This window comes from Oryzias melastigma, linkage group LG24 (assembly GCF_002922805.2).
Source record: "Oryzias melastigma strain HK-1 linkage group LG24, ASM292280v2, whole genome shotgun sequence".
In the NCBI taxonomy this organism is placed as follows: Eukaryota; Metazoa; Chordata; class Actinopteri; order Beloniformes; family Adrianichthyidae; genus Oryzias; species Oryzias melastigma.
This window is the reverse complement of record NC_050535.1, coordinates 8,899,854-8,918,821: the sequence shown is the minus strand read 5'-3', so window position 1 is coordinate 8,918,821 and position 18,968 is coordinate 8,899,854. Positions and strand designations below refer to the sequence as shown.

Genomic DNA, 18,968 nt, shown 5'->3' with positions numbered 1-18,968 from the left:
TGTGTGTGTGTGTATATATATATATGTGTGTGTGTGTGTGTGTGTGTATATATATATGTGTGTGTATATATATATATATATATTTATATAAAAACTTATATATGTATAATTCAAGATGGCAGCCTCTTCTCAAGGTCAACTAACTTTAGTTGTGGTTGTAGACTTAATCTAGTGCTGTGTGTGTAAAAATTTATAATAAATTGCTCAAATAAAATCACAGTCTCGCACTTGGCCAAAAAAATGGTACTAAGGCCATCTTGAAATATTTTAAAACTTCCTTTGGATATCCCCAGCATGTGTGTTGTGGTTTCGCTGATAGATTTTTAAATATTTTTGAGCCCCATAAGAGATTTTGGCCCCATCTTTGTCATTTTTTTAAATAAGTTTGCCTGCTATGATTAATTTTTTGGGGGGTGTTTATTTTCACATTTTCCCTGAGGCGTGGCAAAATAAAGAACAACAATATGGTTCTTGTAGTCCTGGACGTATGATGGTGTCGAGACTAGCTATGTTGTATATAGTGCACTGACGTAATTAAAATAATTTGACTTTATTTGCCTTAAACTGCCTTACCAGCTCAAAATGTCTTGAAATTATAATGATCTAACCCTATTTAAAGAACTAAAGACAAAACCAGGAGTCATTAAATGCAAATGGTTAGTTCAACTGGACTGGGTGACTCATATTTACTGCTGAAATCAATGTTTACTGAGCTGCTAAAATCTGTAATTTTACCCGACACGCAGTATGGCGACGAGCATCAGAACCTGATATTTACACAGTCACGCTGCACAGCCGAGGATCTGAAAGTGTACGAGAGCCACAGCTGCACCCTAACGTTTTAATTACAGTTGTTTTCTTTTTGCTCATAATTGGCTGTAGAGAGCTAACATGTTTTTACGATCGCTCCTTTATGTTGGAGGGAAAAAGAAGACGGATAACGCAGAGTCTAGAGACAGAATCATTATTCCTACAGCACACAAAAAATGACTAAAAAGGCGGTCTGTGCCCAGACGGGATAAAATGTTTAAAATAATCAAGGTTTATATGTATGGTGTGTTAACTTTAAAGAAAACTAAATGTTTTTAAAAATGTGAACAGTATAAGCTTATCCACTAAACAACTTAGCGCAGATTAAGCTGCGGAACTGCGTGTTAAAGTTAAATTTATCCAGCAAATTACTGATTTCTCTTGGCCGTGATTTGAGGCAACTTTTATTTATTTATTTAGCCCAAATCAAACATGCAACTTATAACATTAAAATACAAAGGAGAACAGATGATAAAATTGTACATGGGTTAAATAAGCGGAGAAGCGGACCCAAAATTGACCCCTGAGGAACACCGTACTTTATGAGTCATGTTTGACTCAGTTATTCATCGATACAAATTGTCTTCTATTAAGTTAGATAACTAGTCGTAAACTCTTTCTCTGAACCCATATTTATAGAGCTTAGAAAGCGGAATTTTATGCTATATATTGAATGAATGATTTAAGGATATTTGGTCTTTGCTCTTGAATTTTTTAGGAAGTTACGTTTACCTGATAGAACTGATTAAGACTTATCGTTTTAATAGTGGATAAGTGATCAGTTTAACTGTTATCTTTCCTTCTACTCATTGATCCTTCATATTACTAGGGCATTTAGTGTTAACCACAACCTTTTTTTTCTTTTCTCAAAAGTTACATTCAGGTCTGTATAGATATCCAACTTCATATTGAGATCTGATGTATCTAATGCGGCCGTGGCGGTCTGTGATGTCACTCGATTAAAGGTCGTTGCTCAGAAACGGGAGCTGGAAGTATCAGATCTGAAGATCCTGATGCTATCTCAGGGAGTGACGGGATAAATAGGATCAAGAATGAATACATCAGAGGGACTGCTCAAGTTGGATGTTTCAGCTGTGGAAGCCATATTGAAATGGTTTAGACACATTCAGAAATAGGACAGTGATTATGTGGATGAAAGGAAACTGAGGTTAGAACTGCCAGGAAGGAGGTCTAGATGAAGACCAAAGAGGAGGTTAATGGATGGAGTGAAAGGAGCACACGAGGAAGATGCAGAGAAAAATACTGAATGAAGCCGGATGTTTTACTGTAACGACTTCTGAAGAAAAAAGCTGAAAGGAAACAAATACTAAAGTGTGTACTGTTTAAGCAATTAACTATCCTGTTTTTTTGTTGTTTTTTAATCTATTTTACAAAAATGCCTCAAATTTGGAGATGATAGTAAATCCTCTTTCCTGTCTCTTCTCCTTAGGTCTTCAAAAGCTCATCCTGGACCGGTTGTCCACATAAGTGATAACCCTATGGATGAGGGGAAGGTAAAGGAAATTTCTATCTGCTACAATACAAGTGGAACCTTAAAAATAGCTGTTGTTTATTTCCAATTACTGGCTTTTGTTTGTCAATGATGTAAAATGATCTTATTTTCTTTTGTGATGTCTTTCTCATTTCTTCCACCTGTTAACGATGTGTTTTCTTAGAAATGTAAATTGCCGGGACACAACAAATTAAATAATCTACGGTTGACTAACCCCATCATGCAACACCTCAATAACAATGTTGGTTTCCACACCAAACAGTGACCATCTCCAAAAGTCAATTTCTTTCTAGAAAAAAACAAAAACAGTCTGGTCTGACTTCACGTAATGTTTTAGTCAATAAGTTTGTTTTTTAAATTAAATGTTATCCCCATTTATGTGTTAACATCATTTTTGCATCCTGCCAATTGTCAGAGGACATCATTAAACATCTTCAATGGCCTCATCAACACAGCCAACTTCTTGGCAGATTCTTCCATGAACCAAACAACCTGAGCAGTATGCATGATTGATTTGTGATTTTAATGAGTGCAGCATTTCATTCTTTATGTATGTGGATATAAAAGATCATTCCGAGCGCCATGGAAACGTCAGGGACAAGTTGGTGCTCATTAATGAGGTGAATGAAGTTGTAGAATCATTGCATCCTCACACTCGGACATACAGGTGTAAATATTGCTTATATGCGAATAATGTAAGTTCACCTGAACTCAAAGAAGAACCAGAAAAACATATGGGGAAACAAAGGGGAAAAGGAAAAGACTCCTATTGGTCCTCTTTTAAGGTGGCTTTTCTACACACAGTTTAATGACGAGACATTTTTCAACTTTTCCACGACTCCAGCTTTTTTTAAACCATCCCCTTGGCTGTCTTTTTTTCTCCCCATCTCATTTCTCTTTTTCCACAAAGCTTACATCAGTTATCTCCCTCAGTTCCCTTCCTAACTTTGATCCACAGAAAGTCTATTCCGTCATTTAAAGGTTTAGTTATATTTAAAAAGGCTTAGAACTCTAACGATACAAGCTAAAAAAAATATATATTTTAGTAAAAGTTTATTAGTAAGCAGTACAGCAACTGGTTAAATAGGGGATAAATGATATTGGAATGCTGATAGAAAAGAGCAAAGGACATCTTTTTAGTGTTTTAATGAACTCCCTTGTTGTCTTCTACTAAATTGTATACCATGTTTCTCATGCATGACTTAAGGAAAGAAAATAACATTTTTACATTGAGTGATATTCAGACCATTAAAATGTTTTAGATGGCCTATGAACTAGGATCATGCTAATATGTTATTAGCAGCATGCTAACACAACTGCAGCTTATTCCATATTTAACCTTGCCAAATAATCTCAAACCTTTATGGTTAACAATTACTGGGTCCAAACTATTGAAATGTGTTAGCCTATGAACTAGCATCATGCTAATATGCTACCAGCTGGATGATAACACCACTGCAGCCATTTCCCTTGTTTACCTTACCAAATAACCTCAAACATTTGTAGTTAACAAGTGAGTTCAAATCTTAAAATTTGTTAGATAGCCTATGAACTAGCATCATGCTAATATGTTAGCAGCTACATGCTAACACCATTACAGCCATTTCCCTTGTTTACTTTACCGAATAACATCAAACCTTTATGGTTAACAATTACTAGGTTCTAACCTTTGAAATGTGTTAGATTGCCTATGAACTAGCATCATGCTAATATGTTAGCAGCTTCATGCTAACACCACTGCAGCTAATTCCCTCATTTACCTTACCAAAACAATATCAAACCTTTATGGTTAATAGTTACTGGGTTTAAAGTATTGAAATGTGTTAGATAGCCTATGAACTAGCATCATGCTAATATGTTAGCAGCTACATGCTAACACTTTTACAGCCATTTCTCTCATTTACTTTACCAAATAACCTCAAACCTTTATGGTTAACAATTACTGGGTTCAAACCCTTGAAATGTGTTGGATAGCCTATGAACTAGCGTCATGCTAATATGTTAGCAGCTGGATGCTAACAACACTGCAGCCATCTTCCTGTTTACCTTACCAAATATTCTCAAACATTTATGGTCAACAATTACAGGGTTCAAACCTGTAACGGCCAGAAAAACGCCCCAAATACTTGTGCAGAAACATGAAGTGACACAGAAACTTGCAAGAAGGAAGCAAAATTTTACTTTTAGATCGCCTTAATAGTGTTTACATAACAGGCTTATCTTTTATTAACCAAAGATGATGTCAATATGTTATTGAATGAATTGTTGCAGCACTACCAGTGGTTATGTGTGAGCAGACTTTTGTTCTCAAGTGTACACAAGTTTCCACACCATACTTGATTTTAATTTATTTTTTCTCTCTCTTAACTTTCTTAAACAAAAATTACAAACGACAGAATATATTTAGCTAAACCTCTTATTATAATCTCTCCTTTTGGGCAAATTTAAAAGTACAACTAATCACAAGCTGTGAATAAGCTTCTAAAACAATGTGTTTTTTCTTTTTGAAATTTGCATCAAAGTGAAGTATTGTAACAAAATATTTAGCAATATTACAATATTAATCAATTATTTTAATGCTATTCAGGACATTATTGACTTTATTATTATTGTTAGTTACAGTGTGAGTTATTTTCCCATGACTCCTCTTGGTTTTGTATTCTTTACTCCTGACTCCCTCAAGAACATTATCTCTCTAGTGTCTGCCCATCATGGGGATTTTTGCTGTATCCTCTGTCTGTCATCTGACCTGCCTGTCTCACTTGGGGCCTGTTGCTCTTTCTCTCCAGCTTATAATTGGATTTGAGTCTGGGATCGTGGTCCTTTGGGATCTGAAATCAAAGAAGGCAGACTATCGCTACGCTCACGATGAGGTAGGAACATTTCCTTCATTCATTTCTTAACTGACAGTCAGGTACAAAGCGTAACTTTTTTTTCCGCCATTCAGAGCAAATATGAGTTATTCAGCAAATTCACATTATATGTATCTGGTAGAGACTCTGGATTTGCATTTCTTTTGCTTTAGCTTCTCCTTAGGCTGTTTTCTTTAACTGTCGCGGAGCATGAGCGTCAGATTCAGATCTGACTGATCCATAAGAAAACATAATGTTCTTGTAAGGCTGCGTATGACCTTCAAATATGTGAACTGTAAGCTTTTTAAATGTGAAAAGTACTGGTAAAAATGCAAATGTAGCTTTGACAAACAAGGTTATGACTAAAGTCAAACAAAGATATTCACAGGAAACAGTTTTTAAGTTTTACTCTAAGAAATACTCCGATATTCAAAATCTGTTCCCAAAAATGAGTGTACGATTGTTTGCTATGTCCAAGGTTGTTTTATTTGTTATCTTAATAAACCTAGAGTATTATTGGAGTGTAGTATATATATACTTCGGGCTCTAAAATGTAAAATTATATTAGATTCTAAGAAAAAAACAAAAAATGAAAAAACAAATTTATTACCATTGCCATAAATACTTAAATCTTTAAGATCAATCCAGTCATAGTTTAAAGACAAGGCCCGGGGGCCGGATCTGGCCCTCGGGGTAATAAGATCATTTTATTTTATTGTTATCAATGGCCCAATCTTAATTTTCCCTTATTTCTAACTTGTATAAATTTAAAAAATTTATATATTTTTATGGAGACAAAAATATTTAGTTATCGAAGGTTTTAAGTTGATTTATTCTGGAATAATATTCCTGCTTTTTTATTATTCATAATTATGTTAAAAAGATTTAAAAAATTATGGTTTTATAGTTTCAAAAAATGTACATTCTGCTAGCTTTTTGGACTATTTTGGTATTTACTAAGATTCTTTTAGGTTATTTTTGAGGTTTAGCTAACATTTCAGCTACATGCTAGCTGTTTTGGCTAATTTAGACTTTTTTTTTTAATTTCTTTATGCTATTTTGGAGTTTAGCTAATATTTCAGCTACATGCTAGCTGTTTTGGCTAATTTAGGCTTTTTTAAAGTTTTTTTTAGGCTGTTTTGGAGTTTAGCTAATATTTCAGCAATACGCTAGCTGTTTTGACTAGCCCAATTCTATAAGATATTTTGGTTTATACCTAATATTTTAGTTGGCTATCCGCTTCAGCGTTTTTCGCCATTAATTTCAGTGATTTCAGTTATCAACCTCAGCGTTTTCAGCTATCAGCTGCAACGCTTTTAGCTATTCATTTCAGCATCTTCAGCTCTCAGCACTAGCATTTTCAGCAGCCAAATTCAGCTTACAGCATTCACACTAGCATTATCACAGACAATGCTATATAACTAGTTCTTAAATATGCTAAAAAGTTAAATTTAAAAATTGTGTTTTTAGGTCTTCAATAAATGTTTATCCTGTTCGGCCCGTGACCTAAGGTGTGTTTTGGATTTTGGCCCCCTGTGAGATTGAGTTTGACACCCCTGCTGTAATAGATGATGAACAATGTCTCACCTGCCAAAGTGGCCCGTGACTTAAAGTTTTACGGGTGTTAATTTTGAGCCCTGATTTCTACGATTAGAAAAATGCCACAAGAGTACGTCAAAAGCACAAAAACGGTTATTTTCATGGGATTGGGTCTTAAAGATGCACACAGGCTGCATCTCCACCATCATCATTTCATGCACGTGGTACGTCCAGCATATCATTTGGGATTATAGTCTATCTAGTGCGACCATTTTGCAAGTACGCCGGATACTTAAGATCCCCAGAAGAACTGAGGGACTTTTTTTTTAAATGTCCAGTGAAGCACTCTGTCACTTTCTGTCTCTACACTGACTTCCCCTCTGATAAGCTAATAACCTCCCTCAGCTCCAGGGCATTAGAGTCTCTAGAACGGAATCATCCCAGAGGAGCTCATCTCCTCTCCTTAAACCCCCACCGATACACCTCTCAGGAGACCGGGCTTCGATTGGGTAGAAATGGAGGGGAAGGAAAAGGGTTTTCCTTGTGCTGCTGATTACTGTGACTTACACTAGTAGATTGGTGGGGAAAAAAATATATAGTTCATGTTTTTATTAGATTTTTGAAATATCGTGAAGATTTTCCTCACAGAAATATAGATGTATAATGTAGATCTTGTAATAAACTTAACACTAATAGTGTATTAGAAAGATTTGTAGCTTACACATTAATATTGCATGGACTAGGATAAGAAATATACTTTTATGAGAAAGCTCAAATATTTCATAGTCAAGAGGAAGCCATTTTTCTAGACTCATTATAGTGTGAATGTTTAGTAAGAATTCACACTATAGTGATTCTCCTGCTCCTTTCTGTATGTTTTTCAGCATAAAAACTCAATCACACTTTCAGTGATTTCACCAATCTTGGTATCAAAAGGTTTAGCTAGATCAGGACATTCATGCTTGTATTTTTACTTGTATCATACATTTTAAAGTTTTTGAAATATTGAGCAAAATATACCCCATAGGAAATGAAATTTCAAAATTTTAATTTGATTATCAACAAGCCTTTAAATATATTTATGGGCTATGTTATAATCTTTAGCTAGTTTAGCTAATATTTTAGCAACATGCTAGCTTTTTTGGCTGATTTGTTATCTACTGGGGTTGTTTAGGCTAACATAGAGTTTAGCTTCTATTTTAGCGACATGCTAACGTTTTTAACTCATTTAGTTTACTAAAGAAATTTAGGCTATTTTCAAGTTTACCTAATATTTTAGCAACATACTTACGTTTTTAGCTAATTTGGCATCTACTGGGGTGTGTTAGGCTAATTTAGAGTTCAGCTTCTGTTTTAGCTACAGGCTAACGTTTTTGACTAATTAAGTTTACTGAGATTTTTAGGCTATTTTGGAGCTTAGCTAGTATTTAAGCAATTGACTTGCTTTTATGGCTAATTTGGAGTTTGGGTCAAATTTTAGCTACATGCTAACTTTTTTGGCTAATTTGTTATCTACTGGAGTTTTTTAGGCTAACATAGAGTTTAGCTTCTATTTTAGCAACATGCTAACGTTTTTAACTCATTTAGTTTACTAAAGAAATTTAGGCTATTTTCAAGTTTACCTAATATTTTAGCAACATACTTACGTTTTTAGCTAATTGGCATCTACTGGGGTGTGTTAGGCTAATTTAGAGTTTAGTTTCTATTTTAGCTACAGGCTAACGTTTTTGGATAATTTGTTATCGACTGAAACTTTTTTAGGTTAATTTAGGGTTCAGCTTCTGTTTTAGCAACAGGCTAACGTTTTAGATTAATTAAGTTTACTGAGATTTTTAGGCTATTTTGGAGATTAGCTAGTATTTAAGCAACAAGCTAGCTTTTTTGGCTAATTTATAGTTTGGCTCATATTTTAACTACATGCTAGCTTTTTTGGCTAATTTGTTATCTACTGAGGTTTTTTTAGGCAAAATTTAGAGTTTAACTTTTATTTTAGCAACAGGCAACGTTTTTGACTAAATTAGTTAGCAGGAATTTTAGGCTATTTTGGAGTTTTGCTCATATTAAAGAAACACACTAAATATATTTTTTTTCCAAATTGGCACGTATTAGGGTTTTTAAAGCAGTTTTACTACAATTTTTTTGAAATTTAGGTAAACGTTTCATAGTTATTTAATGAAATTTCCAATCATTTAGCAAATTAAACATTCTGTAAATACCTTTTGCATTTTCAGCAAATCCCTTCAGCAATTAAAGTAAATTTCGTCACAATTTTCAGCAAAAAGCTTTAGCATTTTCAGTGACTACTTTCAGCTAAAACTACCATTATTGCATGTAATGCAACTTTTCCAGTTATGTCTGATTTTGTTTCGGTAATCTCATTTTTCTTTTAGGTTTTGAGTTTAAAGTTAAGCACTGTATTTGCGTCATGTAATGAGGGTCTGGTGATGTACTTTCTCCCATTAAGCATATTCTTCACATTAATTATAATTTACCCACAATGCATGGATTAGACGACAGAATTGGAAAATATAATGGGAATTCCCCAGGATCATGAATATGTGCAAAATTAATCTCTTTACAGCTTATTCAAACAAGAATGAATGAAATAACTTTTTTGTACTTCCTCCTGCTTTGCACTCTTTTATCTTCTCCATGCTTTCATTCAAACACAACGCCCAGGAGCTCGCTACCAAAGATCAACGTTGCCGACTGAAATGAACATGGAAGCTCCAAGGCGTTTTCCTTTCAGCAACGGAGCTAAAAAAGGAGTATTTGAAAATTGTTCTTGAGGTTATTTGTGATAGAAATGTGTTAAAGAGGTTACGCGTTTGAGTTCCAGATGCCGAGATATTTAACCCAGCTTCCGCGTAACAACAAAGTTTATGTTGGGGTTAGACTAAAAGCCGTGGGGATCAAACGTTGGCTTTATAGCTTTCAAAGAGCTGAGAGAGCATGCTGTCCACTCTGTGCCTTTTGGTGAATTGCCTGTTATTAGGTGTGGATCAGGGCTATGGGTTTCCAGTAAATGTAAGCCAGGGAGCATCTGTCACCCTGACCTGTCTGACTCGGCGCCCCGGTCTAAGTTTTGTCCTGATAAATGGGCTGTATAGCATCTAGAGATGTGCCTTGTTTCTGTTCTACCTCTGCGCTTTTACTGGTGAATATTATTGACCATTTTTTCTGCTTATGCAAACAGCTCAAATTGATTTTGTGCCAACTGTATGTACTTAACCCCCAAATTCTTGTGCATATTTTATTGATGTGTTTATCATTTAGATACAAGCTTTGAAAAATGTGTATGGATTAATTTTTTCTACAGCTAACAGCATAAACATAAACAGACCTGAAAATGAACAATTTCTACGAAGTAAGATTAGTTTTGCAATGATAATTAGAGATTTGTATATCTGTAAAATATTTCGTTCTTGTCAAAAAAATAAAAAGTTTAATATCTGTAATACTACGTTCCCACCAGGCATGTGTCACACTCTCAAAATGGCACTAAACGTTGATTCTTGAACGGGCTTTTAGCATATGTAGCTCAGAAGTGGACTGTCATTACCCAATACCAGGGGTGTGGAAGAATCGATTCTGTGATATATCGCGATATTTCTTTAGGTGATACTTATCGATTTAAAATGTCGACAAGACTGAATTCATCATGTCGTGCTGCTTTATCGCTCTAAAATATTTCTGAAAAGACTTGGTGTTTTTTTTTGTTTCCGTCTTATTTTTGTCGAACAACGTTCAGGCTCCTGAATCGTTTCAAAACTACATTTAGCACTATTGGAAATAAACAGAACTTTGTTTCCTCACTCTTACTTTTAGAACCTTATTGGTTGAGGCACATTCAGTCTAAAAATGTTTTCTTATTCTAAAAGATATTCAGACAATATTGGATGTTCCATTCAAGAACAAATATTTCTTAATTTACCAAAAGAAAAGCACGTGAATTTGCTTGGCTAAAAGCAACTTGTAGCCAATATCAGACACTGTTAGAGCGCTAAACGTTGTGATTATTTGAGTAAAATTTTACCATTTTATTACAATGATTTACAAGAAAAGTTGCATTACCTGCAATAATGCTAATGTGAATGCTACTTGCTGAAAAGATGCTGAAAATGGTGAAGTTTTTTGCTGAAAATGGTGATGCAGTTTACTTTAATTGCTGGAGGAATATCCTGAAAATTGCAAAAACTATTTGAAAAAAGGTTAAATTTGCTAAAAGACTGGAAATTTCGTTAGAGAACTAGAAAAGAAAGCTGAAGTTGACCTGTAAAATTTTGTATTAAAATTGCTTAAAAATCCGTGATACATGCCAATTTTACAAAAATATTTAGTGTGTTGCTTAAATATGAGCTAAACTCCAAATTAGCCCCTAATATCTTAGTAGATGCCTGATTGGCAAAAACAAAACAAAAAGCTAACTAACTACCAACTTCAAACTAAATACTAGCTAAACTCCAAAATAGCCTAAAATTCCTCAGTAAACTGAATAAGTCAAACATGTTAGCATGTTGCTAAAATAGGGGCTAAACTCTAAATTATCCTTTAAAAACCTCAGTAAATCACAAATTAGCCAAAAACGTTAGCATGTTGCTAAAATATTAGCTAAACTCTAAATTAGCATAAATAACCTCAGATGTCATATTAGCAAAAAAAGCTAGCATATTGGTAATATACTAGCTAAACTCCAAAATGGCCTAAAATTAATCCGTAAACGAAATTAGCCAAAAACGTTAGCATGTTGCTAAAATATTAGCTAAACTCCAAATTTAGCATAAATAACCTCAGATGCCATATTAGCCCAAAAAGCTAGCATGTTGGTTATATACTAGCTAAACTCCAAAATAGCCTAAAATTCCTCTGTAAACTAAGTTAGTCAATAATGTTAGCATTGTAGCTGCTCCTTAAGTTTTTCAATCCGATCAGAAAAAAGCCACGCTCCGACTGATGATCTTTTGGTCATTTATTTTTCACGTAACCACAGAATCGTCAAAGAATCACCAAGGAATCACCGTGAAAAACTAAAGAAAGAAAAACAAATACACTTTTCAACATGCAATTTGTACAAAAAAAACCTTTCAAAGTTACAATACAATAAAACAATATTACCGTGTGCCCTCTGATCACATTTTAAGGAGTTGCTCGTCCATTTTCAGTCTTTCCACCGTGCTCTGTTCTGTCTCCGTCCAGCGTGTTCTCTGTGTTCTTTTTTCGTTATGCTAATTCTGCGCCACCTGGCTCATTATGATCCAACGCGTGGACAGCGCATGCACAGTCAGTTTTTTCAGTTCACCACAAGGGGTCAGCAATGAGACATAAAATTAAATGCAACTCAAATTAACAAAATAAAATCTTTTTTAGACAGCTACAAGCATGTTGCTAAAATAGAAGCTAAGCTCTAAATTAGCCTATAAATAGTCCCAGTACATGACAAATTAGCCAAAAATGTTAGCATGTTGCAAAATTATTAGGTAAACTCCAATTTTTTGAAGGTTACAATAAAGGTTTAAAACATGCCATCAATAAATTTAAAGATTTGTTGCTAATCTGCTTAAAATTTTGAAATTTGGTATGAAAATGGCAAAATGAAAGATTGGTGTGTCTGCAAACATATTTTATCTCTCTGTAGAAAGGAAAGAAAAAGATTTTGTACTTGTCAAAAAAAAGTCATTAAAAATGCTTTCTCCGTGTGTGAAATATCACACACAAATTGAACTACAGTAAGCCACTCAGATGTATGATATCCATATTAAGAAAATAACAAAACAAAAGATAAATTAGAAAAAAAAGACGAGATAAAATGAAAATTTCCTGAAATTAATAATGATCCACACTTGTATTATTTGCCATGTTTCAAGTATCTTCCACCATTTTGTCTTGTAACCACAGCGTAGAATGAAAAAACTAATGTTCTTATTGTTTCTTCTTATAAATTTTCATATAGACAAACATATTTTTTCAACAGAAGCACAACATTTTTACAGACAAATTTCTTTTTAAAAATACGAAGCATTTTTACAGACGGGCAACACTTTTGCAACAAATCTAACTCCATACATTTCTGTCACTGGAGAGAGAACTGCCCTGGGATCAGCCCCATGTTCTCTTTGACAGGGTCTGCTGCCATGATCACTGCTGTCTGCCTCCGCTCTGCTCCCATCAGCGATGCTGCCGGCATCCTCACTGAGGTCTCCATTACGGCTGCAGCATCAAAAGAGAAGTTGACAGCTCTGAGATGCGCCGATGCGTTGAGATTTCCTTTTAATCCCCTAAGTTTTCTGCAACATCGTTACATCTTTGCTGCGTGTTTTTCAGTCGGTGTTTAAACACTCGCACTGTCAGAAACGTCTTGGGTTGTGAAAAGTCAAAACCCTTCAAACGTGTATTTTCTAACGTAGAGGTCATGCAATAAAAATAAGATGCTTTCTTATCTTAGTTCAGTGTTTGCTGTTCCAACATCTGGCCCTGAGACCAGTTGAATCAAGACTTCCACATGAAGAGTTCAGGAGTGAAAATGTTGTGTAACCTGGAAGTGTTTCTGACACCAACCGCTCGTTGAGTCTGATGTGAACAGCACTTGTTCCAGATGGGTAATAACGCCCTCCAAAAGTGATGTATTAACCAACCTAAAGAAAAGGCTTGTAAGTGTCCTGTGGCGGTTTTCTAATGAGCGTGGAAAGCTTTTCGTTGTAATTTACCTCGCGCCGGAAATCCACCCCATCTGGTCGTCTGCAAAGATTAGAAACAAATGTCACAACTCATTTGTGAACTAGGTCTGACGCGAGTCTGACTTCATTAAGAAGTTACCCACCAACATCTCCAACCACAAGGACTCACCCTCAACACTAAAGTGCTTAAACAATAATGAATGTGTTATTAAGAAATTTACTATTCTACATGATGGTGGGTCTGTGGTGGGAATGTCCCCTCAGTCATATCAGTTTTTTCTTAAAAGTTGTTGATAAATTCTTCTTTTTTTCCATGTTTTTAACTTTTAGCATCCCTGTTAAAGTTTCCTGTTTTACTAAATCCTCAAATTTCACTAATCTTGACTCCACAAATAAAGCATTTGTACATTCTCTGTATCCAACTCGATTAATTATTCGAAAAAAAAATGTGTAATGGTGATAAATTAGTCTTATATGTATTACACAATAAATGAAAAAAGCAGTAGCGTTAAACAATATAATATTATTAATATTACAGGATAAATAGTACTTACTGTTATTCAAAACAAATACAATTTTAGCCACTTTACTTTTAATATATTCTATATGCGGCCTTAAGACATTTTTTTTGTCCATAATTAACTCAAGAAATCTATACTCAGAAACTTTTTATAATTGTTACTCCATCGATCAATAGTTTTACTTGCTCATGTTTATTAGCAAAAACCATAAACTTAGTATTTTCTAAATTCAATGAAAGCTTATTATTATTAAACCAATATTTAGGTGTGACCAATTCAATTTTTATATCTTGTATTACATGTCTTATTTTTTTCTAATGATTGTACCATCAGCAGATAGAACTAGACCTATGGGAAAGTGTGAATGCTGTAAGATGAATGTGGCCGCTAAAGACGCCAGAGCAGTTAGCTGAAAATGCTGAAACTGAAACCTTGCCAAAATATTAGATAAATTCCAAATTAGCCAAAAAACAAAAAAAAAAAAAAAACTGGAAACATGTCTAAATTACCAAGAAAAACAAAACAGCTAGCATAATGCTAAAATGTTGGCTTAACTCGAAATTTGCCAAAACACTGGAAACATGCCTAAATTAGGCAAAAACAGCTAGAATAATGCTAATAGGCTAGCTTAGTTAAAAATTAGGCAAAAAACTGTAAACATGTCTAAATTCGCAAAAAAGCTGGTATAGTGCTAAAACACTAGCTTAGCTCCAAATTGCTCAAAATACTGGAAACATGTCTAAATTGGCTCAAAACAGCTAGCATAATGCTAAAATTTTAGCTAAACTCAAAATTTGTAAAAACTATAAACATGTCTAAATTGGCCCAACACAGCTAGCATAATGTTACAATTTTAGCTAAACTCAAAATTAGTCAAAACTGTAAACATATCTAAATTCACAAAAACCAAACAAAAATAACAGCTAGCATAATGTTAAATGTTAGCTTAACTCCAAATTAGCCAAAAAGCTGTAAATGTCTAAATTCGCAAAAGAAAAAATAACAGCTAGCATAGTGCTAAAATGTTAGCTTAACTCCAAATTTGCCTGAAACACTGGAAAAAATGTCCAAATTAGCCCAAAACAGCTAGCATGTTGTTAAAATAAAAGGTAAATGCTAAATTACCTTAAAACTCAGTGGTTACTGAACATTTTAAAGTTTGAATGGTGTCTCTATCTGAAAAGAAATGCAGAAGTTCACAAGTTTGAAAGTGCACACAGTTTTTTAAGGATTTGAGCAATTTCATGTTCATTTCCTATGGAGCATGTTTTGCTCAATATTTCAAAAACTATGAAGTTTCTAAATACCAAAACAAGTAATGTCCTGAACAGGCCCGATGTTTTGATACCAAGATTTCTAAAATCGCTGGAAGTATAAGGTTTTTATGTCCCGAAAAATGTACGGAAAGGCAGACTGAAATTTTAACAAATGTAATACTTCACTAATATCCTCTATGTACTGTATAAAAGAAAACGAATAGGACCCAGTATTGATCCTTGTGGGATTCCACCTTTAATATTCATTCATTTTGAGGAATGACTGGAAACTTTACATATTGTTCCATTTTACCCAAATAGCTGGTAAACCAGTTAACAAATCTGTGTCTTTCTTTGTTATTTAGACATTTTTGGGAACATGAATATGGAAATATACTTTAGGTGCTCAAGTTAGTGGTTAATAAGACCAATAAGTGGTGGAAACATGGCTCTCCCAGCATGGCAGAGGGTCTGGATCCAGGGCATCCATGCTTTGTCTGCTTTCTTCCATCAGTCTCACTTTGCGTCTTTGTTGCTCTGAATTCCAGCTGAGATGTTGCCATAACTTCCATCTTCAAGACCCAATTGGCAAAAAAAAGCCCCCTATGTGATAAATCATAAAATGAGTCTTTAATTGGTATTGTTTGATTTAATGAGGGCCAAATGGTTCAATTATGTTGCTCGTTTTCCAATTGAACACAGAGCATCATTTCCTGTTGGGATTGCCACTAAAGAGTGCAGTGATGCAAGCTTTTTAATCGCTGGGAGGTTCTTATGGTGATGGTTAAAAAAATGTATGCAAATTAAAGTAAAGAATTGCCTCTCATCGACGCTACATCCAACATTATATCTTCAAATTTTGATTAAAAAAATGCTAAATATTTATGGATAACATGCTTCATTTCTCTCAAATACTGATATATTTGAGGAGCAAATTTTCCTTATTGTGCATTCAGGACACCTCCACAAGAATATCTATTCCCTCTGGCTTTGCACATCAATGAATCATTTATGGCGAAAACGGCTCTGACAAATCTCTGTCCTTCCTTCTTGGCTGCAGCCTGCTACGCCCGCCACTTACCCTTCCACTTGCTTAGAAAGCACCTCAGTCATTACTCATCATGCCAAATTATTTATGGGCAAGCAGTGCTTCTAAACACCAAATGAAGAAATAACTGAAGCCAAGAATGGTTAAAATGATATTAACAGTCGTAAACCGGTCAAAACTAACAAGATTATGGGGGAGAAACTACAATCTTTTACATTTTTCTTAAGAATTTTGACAACAGCACATTTACAATTTTGTTATTTTACAAATGGTTTTATCAAAAAAATGAAAAATGTAATTTAAAAACTGAAAATTGATGAGGAATTTTACAACAATCTGCAACCTGCGGCTCTTTAACCTCGTCCATCATGACTCTCTGATTAAAGACAAATACTATATTTTAAATTTGAAAATACATATTTTTTGGACGAGGTTTATTAAGTAAGTTGGTATACACAACCATTTCTGCACCAGAATATAAGGTGAACTTCCTGTTTTTGAATTAAGGATTTTAAAAATGAACACATTAAAACATGAAAAGGGTCACCCCATTAACTCGGGTTTATTAGTTTTTATTTGGATTTATGATATTTTGGTTTAGATAAACCACAAACGGTGGTTTTTATGGAGGGATTTTTGTGCCACCGTATTGCGAGCAGAAGTTACAGTTTTGAGACAAACATTTTTTAAGTTGCAAATTTAAGTGTTAAAGAGTGTTGGAGAGTTAGCCAAAACATGCTAGCTGTTTTGGCTAACCTATGTTTTTTCTTTTTTTTTCTTATTTTTTAAAGTTTTTAGGATAATTTGGCATTTAGCTAATATTTTAGGTGGTTATCAGCTTTCAGTGTTTTGAGCTATTAACTTCAGCATTTTTAGCTATCAGCCTCAGCTTTTTTAGCTATTAATTTCAGCATCTTTAGCGGCTAAATTCAGCTTACAGCATTCACGCTAGCTTTATTGAAGGTAATGCTACATATCTAGTTCCTAATTATGTCAAAAAGTTCTGAAAAGTTAAAAAATGTAGTTTTAGAGTGTTCAATAAATGTTTATCCTGTTCGGCTACTGGTCTGCAGGTTCTTATCATGAACCGTGTAGCACTTTCTAAGAAATCTGTATACCATACTATAGTCGATCATATATGATCATATATGATCGACTAGATTTATCCTTCTGGGTTTCCGTTTTATTAAATGGATTTCATAAAATAGTTTATTTGCATTTAATTTCTTTATAAGAGTTCACAGAATACATGCCGATTGGTTGGCCCTCAATCATTTTCACCTCACCATATCTGGCTCTGTAAAAAAAAACGTTTGTAAACCTCTGGATTTGGATTAAGAAATACTCAGAAATGCAACTTTGATCTTAATTTTGATGATATATGTCCTTTTTCATCGGGAAAATGGCAGAAGAGGAAGTTAAAAACACCAAAACCACAATTTTCATTGGAGTGGGTGTTTAAAAGGTTCTAGCTCCTATGTGAATTATGTAACGAGGAACCACTGAAAAAGTTGTAGAGCACGTATGCATGTCACAGTGGCAACAGCTCCGAGTCCTGGAATAAAAATGTAAGATTTTCTCAAGCAGGAATATGGAAAAGGATTGCATTTCTGGCTGCTAGCAACAGACTGTTCACAAGGTATTTTCTTAAAGACTCAGCATAGCGGGTGAGCTTGAGTAAGCAACATTTATGATTAATGACACACTGAAGCAGAAACTGATATACTTCTTTTTTTAAAAAGTAGCTGCAGTTGCAAAACAGTGATATAACCGTACTAGCAGGGAGCCAGTCACTCATTCCAGAAAAGTGTTACAAGGTTTGCAGCATCACCTGGGATGCAACGTAATGCTGAACAAGTTGAGAATTTGCTAAATGTCAATGCAATTGATGAGGCTGAGCCCTTTTTAAAGCTACTTAGAGTTTCACGGCTGTCGTTGTGTTTACATAATGGCTAAATGTTGGCAGGATATAATCAGCGATCAAAAGAGCATCAATAAGCGGCGGTGCCCTTTACTGGCTGACTGGGCATGATGTTTGTGACTTCACTGCTTCCCTGTCAGAGATAAATCATGATGAGCTACATAAATGAGCTGCAGGAATATTTGGAAGAAATGAGAAGGGAAGGTTTAGAAAAGGGTTTAACAATATGGATAGAAAAAAAAGGTCCTTTTACCAACGGAGATTGTGGAAACTTTGGAAAAGTGTTGCATCCAGCAGTTTAAATCCCTAGAACGGGAGTGTCGAACTCAATTGAAAAAAGGAGCCAAAATCCAAAATGCATCTAAGATCGCAGACTGAACATTTATTGAACACACTAAAACTACATTTTTAACTTTTAAATCCTAACTTTTTCACATAATTATGAACTTGATATACAGTATAGCATTACTTGCAATAATACTAGTGTGAATGTTGTAAGCTGAATTTGGCCGCTGAAGATGCTAGTGCTGATAGCTGAAGATTCTGAAGCTGACAGCTGAAATGAAGCTAATAGCTGAAAACGTTGAAGCTGATAGTCAGCTAAAAGGTTAGATAAATGCCAAATTTTCCTACAACTAAAAAAATTATAAATTAAGGGTTAACCAAAACGGCTAACTGTAACTGAAAAATAGCTAAACTTCAATTTAGCCTGAAAAAAAGCAGAGAAAAGTCTAAATAAGCCAAAACAGCTAGCATGTAAACACTAGCCTAACTCTAAAACAGCCTAAAAAACGTTTTTTAAATAAAGGGCTAAATTAGCGAAACAAGCTAGCA

At 34.5% G+C, this 18,968-nt stretch overlaps 1 protein-coding gene and 1 long non-coding RNA gene across 6 annotated transcripts in view; one reads left to right on the top strand and one right to left on the bottom strand.

Moving 5' to 3' along the window:
- The window catches only part of stxbp5a (syntaxin binding protein 5a (tomosyn)), a 130,833-nt gene that overhangs the window by 77,962 nt on the left and 33,903 nt on the right, over nt 1-18,968 (top strand). For all 5 annotated transcript variants that reach the window (XM_024290944.2, XM_024290943.2, XM_024290942.2 and 2 more), the window contains exons 6-7: nt 2,261-2,324; nt 5,113-5,196. In XM_024290944.2, coding sequence (XP_024146712.1) covers nt 2,261-2,324; nt 5,113-5,196 — 148 coding nt within the window. The remainder of the gene's footprint in view (nt 1-2,260; nt 2,325-5,112; nt 5,197-18,968) is intronic.
- Nucleotides 11,610-12,085, bottom strand: LOC112157875. The gene is made up of 2 exons (XR_002921240.2): nt 11,830-12,085; nt 11,610-11,741 (listed from the first exon to the last, which is right to left on the bottom strand). It is a non-coding gene; the product is annotated as an uncharacterized LOC112157875 (long non-coding RNA).